The sequence below is a fragment of the Elephas maximus genome, chromosome 1 (genome assembly GCF_024166365.1).
Source record: "Elephas maximus indicus isolate mEleMax1 chromosome 1, mEleMax1 primary haplotype, whole genome shotgun sequence".
NCBI lineage: Eukaryota > Metazoa > Chordata > Mammalia > Proboscidea > Elephantidae > Elephas > Elephas maximus.
Genome location: NC_064819.1, coordinates 139,065,580 through 139,077,801, shown reverse-complemented (window position 1 = coordinate 139,077,801; position 12,222 = coordinate 139,065,580). Strand labels below are relative to the sequence as shown.

At 35.4% G+C, this 12,222-nt stretch overlaps 1 protein-coding gene across 6 annotated transcripts in view; it reads right to left on the bottom strand.

Annotated features, from left to right (window-relative positions):
- SENP6 (SUMO specific peptidase 6) overlaps positions 1–12,222 on the bottom strand; it is a 118,576-nt gene that overhangs the window by 92,110 nt on the left and 14,244 nt on the right. For 5 of the 6 annotated variants that reach the window (XM_049895811.1, XM_049895834.1, XM_049895818.1 and 2 more), the window contains exons 2-3: positions 8,841–8,934; positions 6,802–6,862 (exon numbers count right to left, since the gene is read on the bottom strand). The exons of the other annotated variant lie outside the window; for it this stretch is intronic. In XM_049895811.1, coding sequence (XP_049751768.1) covers positions 6,802–6,862; positions 8,841–8,934 — 155 coding nt within the window. The remainder of the gene's footprint in view (positions 1–6,801; positions 6,863–8,840; positions 8,935–12,222) is intronic. 6 annotated transcript variants of the gene reach the window in all.

Here is a 12,222-nt window from a genome sequence, read left to right as displayed (position 1 = left end):
TACCCTAAATTTGGACTTGTAGCCTACCAGACTGTGAGAGAATAAATTTCTCTTTGTTAAAGCCATCCACTTCTGGTATTTCTGTTATAGCAGCGCTAGATAACTAAGACACAAAGTTTCCAGTATTAAAAATGGATAATGTTATTTCATTTCACTATACATGTTGTTGTTAGGTGCCACTGAGTTGGTTCTGACTCATAACATTCAAAAGAACAAAATACTGTCTGGTCCTGTGCCATCCTCACAATTTTTGCTAAGTTTAAGCCTGTTGTTGCAGCCACTGTGCCAATCCATCTCGTTGAGGGGCTTCTTTTTTTTACTGATCCTCTACTTTACCAACCATGATATCCTTCTCCAGGGACTGGGCCCTCCTAATAATATGTCCAAAGTCCGTAAGATAAAGTCTTGTCATCCTTATACCACTATATACAGATAACTACAATAACTAATACTTACTGAGTGCTTATTATGAATAGGCATTATGCTAATTGCATTGTAAGCAGTATCTAATTTAATCTCCTTATTTTATACATTCCAGTAATTTTTGTGTTAGGATCCTGCAACTTCACCTAAAACATTAGATCAATTACTGGAAGCTACTGAATAACAAATAGACCCTGAATAGTGAATCTACTGGCACATATGTGCAACATATAAAATTTTCCTCAAAATTCTGTTTTTCCTACCAAAAATTTAGACACCTCATACAATACTCTGCAGAAAGAGTAATTTGCGGCACACGCATGTTTCTTCAATTTCAAATAGTCATAAAGGCTGCTGTCTTGCGGCAGCTTGCACTATCATGATAAAAGCAGCTTCCCAAGAAATCCCAAAGGTTGAAGACGTTAATGGTTGCTATGTGTGCTGCTATGAGTCAGAACTGGCTCGACAGCAATGGGTTATATGTACCGCTGGGCATGAAAAGGTTAAGCCAAAATTAAATCCCCCGATAAACAGGCACATAACTCAGCTAATTCTGCCATGTTTCTGAGTAAGTGCTTACACATATTCAGAAGTTCTTTTTGAGAAAGCTATAAACAATGCAATACCCATTATCAAAGTGAGAGAATCTATATACGTTCATTCTTAAATTTCCCAATTCTGTTGCCCATAGGTTGGTATCAAAAGCTATATATATGCATTTCAGTGAGCAACAAGACAAACCAGTACTCATAGCTTTGTCAGATAATTAGGTATCACATGAAAAACATCATTATATTGTCAACTTCCCTTAGAAAAGGTCCCCTACAATCTGTTATACCTTTAGAATACAGATCCAGAAAAAAAAAATTGCTCCGTAGACCACATCTACCATGGCCTCCACCAGACTGAGTCCAGTATAACTAGATGGGGCCCAGTTACCACCATTGAAACCCTCTGACAGGGATCACAATAGATGGTCCTGGACAGAGCTGGAGAAAAATGTACAGCAAAATTCAAACTAAAAAAGAAAGACCAGACTTGCTGGCCTGTCAGAGATTGGAGAAACCCTGAGAGTATGGCTCCCAGACACCCCTTCAGCTCAGTAATGAGGCCACTCCTGAGGGTCACCCTTCAGCCAAAGATTGAACAAGCCCATGGAACAAAACAAGACTAAAGGAGCACACCAGCCCTGGGGCGGGGACTGGAAGGTAGGAGGGAACAGGAAGGCTGGTAATAGGAAATCCAGGGTTGAGAAGGTAAAGTGTTGACATGTCATGGGGTTGTCAACCAATGTCATACAACAATGTGTGTACTGTTTGATGAATAACCAGTTCATTCTGTAAACATCCATCTAAAGTTCAACAAAAAAAAAAAAAAGAAAAAAATTGCTCTATAGGAAATTATAGGATGTAAATTTGTAAAGATTCTCTTATCACACAATTGCAAACACATAGGACACAATTCCAGCTGCCAGAAAATTCAAAGATAAATGGTGAATTAAAATACAGCTTATAAATTGAGCCATCCATGGATAATTATATAGACTGGAGCACTCCTAATAATAAAAGATGACATTCAATCTAGAGGTTCCTGAAAACTTTAGTTAATATTTCTTCCCTCCTTTAGCACTCTAAGACTTTTCCAGCTAATGCAGGCAAACCATCAGGAAAACTACTGCGAACAGATGGATTAGCACAAAAAAAAAATCACATGACTAGAAAACCAACGACAAACATGGGCCTCACTGATGCCAGATCTGCAACTGTAAACACATTATTATGTGCAAAGGAAAACCAGTTTATAAAGGGTCGATAATACTGAATTTAATTTTAACGGTAATGTAGCCATTTATAAAAGATTTGCTAGTACCATACACTATATGAATGACAACCAAACCAAGCCCCTGCTGTAGAGTCAATTCCAACTCATAGCAACCCTATAAGACAGAGCAGAACTACCTGCCCCATAGGGTTTCCCAGGCTATAAATCTTTATGGAAGCAGACTGCCACATCTTTCTTCTGTGGAGCAGCTGGTAGGTTCAACCCAACATTTCAGTTAGCAGCCGAATGCTTAACCACTGTGCCACCAGGATTCCTTATATCAATTAGAGGCTCATACAATTCTCACAACAATCCTATAGTTATTAGCAGGCTTAGAATTTGATTAACTGCTAGAATATGCCACCTACCCAACAAAGTTATATGTTTCTCCTAACTGGATACCAATCTCTAGAATAGATTTGCACAGTATAAACAAAGTTAATACACAGTAATGAAGTTGAACAAGTTTTTGGTAAAGAGCTACACGGTAAATATTTTAGGCATTTTGGGTCACATGGCTGTTGCAACTATTCAAATCTGTTGTTGTACCACCCAAAACAGTCATAAACAATACATAAACAAATGAGCATGGTTGTCTTCCAGTGAAATTTTATAGACATAAGTTTAAATTTCATAGAACTTTCACACATCACAAAATAGTATTCTTTTAATTTTTTGCCCCAACCATTAAAAAAATGTAGAAAACCATTCAATCTCATGATCCATACAAAAACAGGCTGTGGGCAGCAGTTGGCCCATAAGCCAACTCCCGTACTTATAACATTAATCATTAAGTTACTAAGAAACATAAGTAGTTACTAGAATTTAAGCTCCAAAAGAAAAAGAAATTTGTCTGTTTTACTCCCCAGCAACTAGAACACTGTGCCCAATACATATTTGTTACATGAATATTTCATTGGAACCGTGAAATGTGCAAAAAATACCAATATGTTGGTATCTTCTACCCAGAGTTATCACACATAATCGATTTAACTAAAGAACAGATAATAAGGGAGTTTAGCACCTAAAAATTTCAGATACCAGAACAGTCTAAAAGAATCCATTAAATGATTAAAAAAACCCAAACCAAACCTACTGCTGTTGAGTCAGTTCTGACTCATAGCGACCCTATAGGGCAGAGCAGAACTGCCCCACAGAGTTTCCAAGGAGCGCCTGGTGGATTTTGGTTAGCAGCTGTAGCACTTAACCACTATACCACCAGGGTTTCCAAATGATTAAAGACATTAAAATTATATATTAAGAGCATTTAAAATTTTTAAAAGGAGAATGGAAACTGAAATAGTATAGAACTTGACACTACGGAAAAGAGCACACAAATTTGAAAAAGAGCCAAATTCTACAAATGAAAAATGTAACCGAAATTAAACAGACAAACAAAAAAGTGCATGGACTAAATAGCAGATTACACACAGTTGAAAATAGCAGTTAGTGAACTGGAAGAGACAGCTGGGGAAATTACCCAGAATATGGTACAGGAAAAATTTCTTTTTTTACTTTTAAAAATATACATTAAGGGATATGGGGGGGGGGGGGAGGGAGATGGTCCTACTAAGTCTAATAAGAGTTCCAGAAAAAATAATGTAGAAAGGTAATATACACAGAGATAATCACTAAATTTTTTTAAAAAACTGATGAAAGACATAAAGCCTTCACAGACAGAGATACGATTAAATTGTATAAGCCCAAAGGCAAAAAGACGATTATTCTACAAAACAGAAGGGATGTTAAGACATTTTGAACTAAAATAAAGAATTTCTCTCAATCATGCTCATTTTCAAATGGAGAAAAGGGACTAAACTAGTTTAAACCAAGGATCCATGTAGACCCATATATTACCCAAAAGCCATTCAAAATTCAGGGAAACACAGCACAACCTGTGAAAGCTGGAACCCGTGTAAGGCAGAAACCTGTCAGAGAAAGACTCAAATATTTTTCACTAAAACAAGCAACAGAAAATTGCTAAGGCTACACGTTGTCTAAAGTGGAAAACCAGCGAGAGTGGAAAAGTAAGGCAGTCATGTCGAGTTCAGGTTCTCACAAGTTTCACTGCATAAACCTCAGGGATATAACAAAAACTTTCCAAAGGATAAGCAGGAATGGACAGTTTTAAGGAAATCAACTTCTAAATCCACCATCTCCATTTTTACACTTCCCTAAAAGGGATTTTTTTTAAAACCTATCTGCGGAAAAGGCATCATATAACACCTTTTTCAAACTCCCACTTCACAATAGCCTTTTTCCACTTTACAAAAGACATAAATTACTCATCTATCATATTAGGGTCTAAAAACTTCCTTCAAGGAACAATTTGAAATACTGATATCCAGAAGACTCTTTTGGCTTTGCATCTTTCCCTGTTTCATATATATTCCTGTTGAAAGTGAACCAAAACTAAAGTTTTACTAAACTTTAAGTACAGGAACTATGAGCTAAAGAAGGTGCTATATCAGACTGGCAAAAATTCAAGTCTGACTACATACTCAGCAAGGTTTTAAGGAAACAGGAACTCTCAGGCATTGCTAGCAGAAATGCCAAGTACTACTCCTACTAATGGGGGATTTGGCAATATCTGGCAAAATTACATGAATTTACCCTCTGAAACAGCAATTACAATTCTAGGAATCTATCTCACAAATATTCTACAAAGATACAGAAATATATATACACAAAGCTTTATTAAAACACTATTTGTAATAGCAAAAGACTGGGAAAAACTCCTGTTCATCAAGAAGGGACTAACTGAATATCTACAGTACATTCAATGGACTACTATGTAGCAGTAAGAGATGATAAACATCTCTAAATACGTCGCTGCGGAATGATTTCCAAGATATACTGTTAATTACCGAAATCAAGGTGCTGAAACAATGTGGACAGTTTCTTCAACGGCAGCAGTATACAAAAAATGTAAATGAATTAAACTACTATACTAAAATAAAAAGCTTTCAGATTGGATGACCAAAAAAAAAGAAGGGTGGTATAAATGTACACTAAAAGAAGAATAATGGAAAGCTAAACCTTCTAATTCTAAAACAGGTTGCCTATGGGGGATAGAAGGAAAAGGGACAGAAGCTAGATGTCCCTGAAGGTAACTTCTTTTGCAGATTTGACTTTGTTTTACAAAATTATAAAGTAAATTACACCAAAATGAAAGAAAAAAGAAATTTCTTAAAAAAAAAAAAAAACCAAAAAACTAATTCTCCATCCAGTTAGTGACACGACCAAGCAGGAATAAGTAATTTCAGGTGACTTTCAAACACAGTAATTTCAACATATATTCAAAGTAGTATATACCTAGTGGTGCTCCCAAAAACAAGCAAATAAACAAAACAAAAATTTTAATAATTTTATTAGTAATTACATTGGTATTATCATTGTGAAACTATTTTATAAAACTAATAGTACAAAGCAACTAGGTTAACATCATTAGGAACCAAGATAATAAGCTCAAAAGCCATAAAAGAAAAATAACTAATATATTTAACAACTTATGAAAATACATTTTTTCAAGGCAATGACTATAAGCAAAGACAAAAGACTAATGAAAAAAACTGATTTAAAATATCAACACTACTATCACAGTAAAGCGCTAGTTTCTCCAAAACATGTATTTTACCAAACTTAAGAAACCATTATAGGATGCATCATTATTCTATGTACTGCTATGCCAAAAAAAAAAAAAAAAAGACAATAAATCATTTCATGGTATCGTTATAAGATGCATCCAGATTCCAGAGGTGTCAAAATGTTAAAAAAAAAAAGGATTTTAGAATCAATATGAATACTTTATATGAATCAGTAATAGTCCAAAGACCATACAGAAAAATGGGCGAAATAATAATTACTACCTGACAATTATGAGAAAAAACAGAAAGGGCTATACATATGAAAAGGTGTTCAGACTCACTTGTAAAAAATAAATGTAAATTAAGACTACATTCGGATATGATTTTTCATTGGCAAAGATCAAAAAGTTGAAATCGCTGTGACTACAGTTTAGGAAAACAGAAACTCTTAGACTCTGCTGATCAAAGAGTAAATTGGGCACAATAAAATTGGAAATGTCATAATAGATTACTTCTGGGAATTCATTCTGTCAATATGCCTGCACGTGTGCAAAATAATATATGTAGAAGACTAATTTACTCAACATTATTTTTTTGTGGCAGGATGAGGAAGGCTGGAAACACCATATATATCCACCAACATAGTGGTGTACCCACTGAAAAGAATGAGGGTTCTTTTTAAGGACTCTCATGGAATGGTCTCCAAGATACATTAAGTAAAGACAACAAGAAACAAAAAGTGTGTACACTATGCTAAGAATTGTATATGGAGGTGTAGTAAAATATTTTCTTTGTAATGCCTAAAGTATTTCTGGAAGGATAAACAAGAAATTGGGAACACTGTCTCTGGAGCAGGGAAGTTGGTGGTTGGGTTTACAAGCAAAAAAAAAAAAAAAAAATAAAGCTCTTCTTTTGAGAGCAGTAGTTTTTGGTATTATAACCTAATTGAAAAAAAAAATGCAACACTTGCCTTTTTTCCTTTTGAGGTTTCAGAATCCTCATCTTCATCTACACTGAGTAGATTTGCCCCACTACACAGAAAATAAGGGGAAAAAACCTTAAGTAACAATTACAACCCAGACATTAAAATCAGAAAAGTTTTCTCTTTTATGCTCACCTAATTCAGGGATAAAAGCAAACTTTTTCAGTAAAGGGTCAAGTGGTAAGTAATTTATGCTTCTCAGGCAAGATAGTTTGGATAGCAACTAGTCAGCTCTGCCACTGTAGTGAAAAAGCAGCCATAGACAACATATGTGGCTGTGTTCCAATGAAGTTTTATTAACAAAAACAGGTGGTGGGCCAGATTTGGCTCATGGACCATAGTTTGCCAATCCCCGCCTTAAATGAACACGTAATTTTTTATTTTTTAACCATAGATTTTATGTACATTCACTCATTTTTCCCTTTCTGTCTTAGGTCGACAATTAGGGGAAAAGGACAGAGAAACGAAACAGAAGAAACAAACTGATAAAGGAAGAAAACCTTTATTAATGAAAAGAAAGTAAATCTGATGGTACTGCCACAGTAAAATAGCTTTACTTCACGACTCCTGGGAACATCAAAACTTCACCGAGAGTCACTGATCCGAGATTCTGAAAGATCAAACTAATATCTATTAACAGTTCACTGTTAATCTCAATTATGTTCAAAAAGTTGGAGTCCCTGAGGGTCCAATTTTAGTGATGAAGCCAAGAGTACAATTCATAAATGAAACATATGGGACTGTGAGCACCTTAAAAGACAAATTATTTACATAACCACAGCAAATCTTCAAGTACAGAAGGTCAAATATATCCTTCTAAAGACAACTCTGCTAGCCATTTATAGTAAAACACTAGTTACTCATAATAAAAATATAAATGCTTTGTTTCATTATTGGCTATATACATACCAACTTTTTTAATGCTAAAAATTCTCTCCTTCCATTTATACAAAAATGTTTAAAAGGTGGTACACTTTCTGCTCAGCTTAATTTCAGATTTAATTTTAATTTTCCAAAACTACATAAATAATAAATGTATCTAAAAATCTGTTATATTAAAAAAATTATCAAAAGAAAGAAAGAAGGCCATAAAATACTGATTTTAAGTGAGAAACTTACCAGTTAAAGCTCTCCTTCAAAATAAAGCTTCACTTCAGGTCAACATCTCATAGGTGAGGGCATATAAAGTTGCAGTAATCATGAATGGAGCTGTTGCCCAGACAGAAGTGAAGCACCTACAATATTTAGCCAATACACTCTGAATGACTTCTGTGTAAAAACTTCTTTAAAATGTCTACAGCTTTGGTAGAACTTGATGTGAATATCTCTCTTTAACTTTGTTGTTTCTCTGGCCGGCAGAAAACTAGATCAATAAGCCAAGAAACCAACAGCAATGTTGGATTTTTAATACAAATCTCCAACATACAAAAGATTCTATTAAAAGTATCACTTGAAATTTTTACACAGCAGTCAATCCAAATACATTAATATACCCAAATACATTAACAAAGCGCACTGAACACTTTGCTTAACTTCTGTCTGAGTGAACATCTAAGTTTATTATTTATAGTGTTTCTGCTTTCTTGGGTGGGAATTTGATCTAAGATTTATGTGAGGAGGGGAGGTTTAGGAGGGAAGAAAGATACTGTAGGATTTAAATTTCCACAGAAAATTCAGGGGTCTTAATCTGGGTTCATTTATTCATGATATAGTGACTTTTCAAACCATGCTGGAACCAAATGCCATTTTTACAAAAAAAAAAAATCCTTTCCGTAGTATGGCAAAGTTTTACTCATAAATGTCCATGTATTACATACACATACTTATACATTTAAAAAGACAGAGAAATATAAGAAAATTATTGACCAATAAAGGACTGCTTTTGCTTTCCTAATGCTACTGTAAAAGAATTCAATGTTTTAAGTAAATACCATACTCTTTAAAAATACTTTCATGGAATATAAATTGTTTTTCCAATGAAAACTTTCATTCTTATAAAATATCTGAGGAAAAAAAAAAATCCTTACTCTTTATCTGTATCTCCTTCACTTTCTTCTCCATGATCAAAGCTCCAATTATTTTTAAAACCTCCATCTCTCTTAGACTCTGATCTAGCCAAAGCTGAAATAAAAACAAACTGAGGTAAGTATTCATTAACAGAACTACTCAATATAAAATGAATTCGAGCATTTCCCAGGTCCTTTTCTTATTCTAGCACTTTTCTTCCAGTTTGCTTGCCTTTGACAATTTCTTGTGAGCATCTTATTTCCTCCAAAAAGAAAAAGAGCACACTAAAATCTGTTCTTGTTCCTTTACAGTCACTGTGTTTACTATAAAAAGAAGTTCAAATTAGTATGATAAAATAAAAATTGGAGGAGGAAGGTACACAAATACATGTGAAATATATAAAATCAGTTGTAAATCTCAACCTGACTGTTGGTTGTAGAAATTAGTACCTGATAGCTTGCTTGCTTTATTCATGAGATATCCTTTCCCTTACCTCAGCCAGCCATCTCTGCCTTTTGACAGAAGAAAAGCAAAACAAGACTTTCTGTGTTGCCAATACGGCATACTCGTTCAGAAAAACTCTCCAGATCAGAACACCAAATACACTCTTATGAGTTTAAAAGTTTTTATAAGTGCATGGTTGAAATCCTATGAAGCCATAAACAATTAGAAAGTTGGAATCCACACAGATAATGAAGTTTTGAACGTAGTATGCGTCTTGGAGCCATATGACAAAAACCTGATGGCCTAAAGTCTGGGTTTTAACAAGACCAAGTTTAGCGCTCCAGCAAGAAAAGGTCACAGTAAAGACCAGAAGACCTAACGGGCAACACTCCTATCAGATGGGCTAGGAAAAAAAGAAACTCACTGAAGAAAGAGATAGTAGGGCTAACTGTGATGTGTCCTTGGGCTTTGAGTTTTGGGTTGAACTGAAAAGAAGAAAAAGACTCTACCCCACGGTTAGGGAACTCCTAACCATAAGCCTACACTTAAACAAACAAACAAAAATAAGAGCCAAACCAGTTGCCATGGAGTCAATTCCAACTCATGGTCCTATGTATTGTGGAGCAGAGCCGAACTCCACAGGGTTTTCAAGACTGTGGCCTTAGGACGCAGATCTCCACGACTTTTTCCCGAGGTGGTTCTAGGTGGGTTCAAACAGCCAACTTTTCAGTTAGTAGTCAAGTGCTTAATCGTTTCCACCATCCAGAGATTCCTAGCCCACAAGTACAGGCCAGCATTTTCACAATCTATGTGGACCAGAAAAGCTCATAATTAAAGAGCCCTGAAATAAACATAAATCACTACAGAAAAATAAAACTTCAATGCAAGCTTTAAAAAAAAAAAAGCCTCTCACTGAGAAAGAATTTTGAAGAATTTTACAATAAAGTAGTAAATAAATGTCATGAAACAGTGGGAAATGAGCCATCACGCGCAAATCTGAAACTTTACATATACGCTAAAATCAAAGCCAGCTGCCATGAAGTCACTTCCAAGCCCGCTGGTGTAGGAGTCGAACCGTGCTTCACGTGGTTTTCAATGGCTGATTTTTCAGGAGTTGATTACCAGATCTTTCTTCTCAGGTGCCACTGGGTGGACTTGAACCACCAACCTTTTGGTTAGCAGCCAAGTGCATTAACTGTTTACAACACCCAGGGACACTAGGTTGAACAAACAAGTAAATAAACAGTGGATAACAAAAGTGAGGTTTCTCACTGTCAGAGAAAGAAGTTACAAATAAACAAGAGGGGAAGCTAAAATGATGCCTGTGGTTCTAGATTAGAGTTATCAGTATGAGCTCATGTTTATTTTAACACATATACTGTGATAGATCAGAAATCAATACAGATAAATGTATATACATGAGTTAGTATACAGACCTAGGGCTCTGTTCTCTGAGTAGGATTAAAAGCAGTGAATCCACAGTGGCAAGAAGCGACAACTACAACTAGGACTTGGTTCTAAATACCATTCTCCAACACAAGTGGTCAGGGCTCATAAAAGAAATGGCTGATACCTGGGCTGAGGCAGTGAAAATACAAGATGAGCCCGGAACATCTTGTAGTGTCAGGAAGCAAAGAGGTGCTTTAATAAACAAAGACAGGCATGTCAAAAGATTACAGGAGGCAACCTGAAGAAATTCTCAATAGCCAAACAATTTTAGTAAAAATAAATAAAAATAGCATTGGATTTTTATTGTTAAGTCCTGTTGAATAGATTTTCAATTCACAGTGACCCCGTGTAGAGCTGCCCCCCAGAGTTTTCTTGGCTGGAACCCTTACGAAATCAGATCGCCAGGTCTTTCTCCCACAGAGCCACCAGATAGGTTCGGACCACCAACTTTTAGGTTAGTAGCCAAGGGCTTAATCATTGTGCCACCAGGTCTGCTTTGAACCATATCATGAGTCCATACTGACAAAAACGTATCATTGAATAGATAATTAAATGAGAAGACACATATCTTCCTTACAGAAAATTCCAAATAATGTGTGTACCATGTTTTTATGCAAATAACGCACACCTTTTATGTTTGTTTGCCAAGGACGCCCTCTTCCCATGAGGTATTTTCTTAAGTGCACTGTGCAACATATAAAAATAACTGGCATAGTGGTGCTTATGAAAATAACTGACAGGGTGAGGCATGGTTGGCAAACAAACATAGAAGGCACATATTATTTGTGTAAAAATACAGTACATACTCTCTCCTGCAAGAGATGAAGCTTAAATATTTTTCCCCTGGGTCTAGGCTGAGCTTGTTAACTCACTTCCTGAGGACAGAGTATAGAGGAAGGAAAAAAAAAAAAAAGCTTTTAGTAGAGAAACCTGACAATACTGCCTCGATAAGGAGGTCAAGGTTAATATCAACAGTGATAAATTTTATTCATATGATATGATAAAAATGGCACTTCAACCCTGTGGTCTTCTTCCCAAAAACCTATAATGCCATTCTAATCATGCGAAAACATCAGACAAACCCAGATTGAGGGACATTCCACAAATACATGACTAGTACTCTTTAAAACTGTCAAGCTTATGAAAAACAAAGATTAGGAAATTGTCAGAGATCAAAGGAGACTAAGGAAACATGACAACCAAATACTATGTGGTATCCTGGATTGGACTCTGTAAAAGAAGAAAGGCCATTAGTGGAATAACTGGTGAAATCCAAATAATACCTACAGTTTAGGTAACGGTATTATACTAATGTTAATTTCCAGTTTTGACTAACATACAATGGTTACATAAGATGGTACACATAGCATTATTCTTGATACTGATTTCCAGTTTTGACAAACATACAATGGTTACATACGAAGATAACAAGGGGAAGCTGGGTGAAGGGTAGTCAAAAATTTTCTGTACTATCTTTACAACTTCTCTACAATTTTAAAATTATTTAAA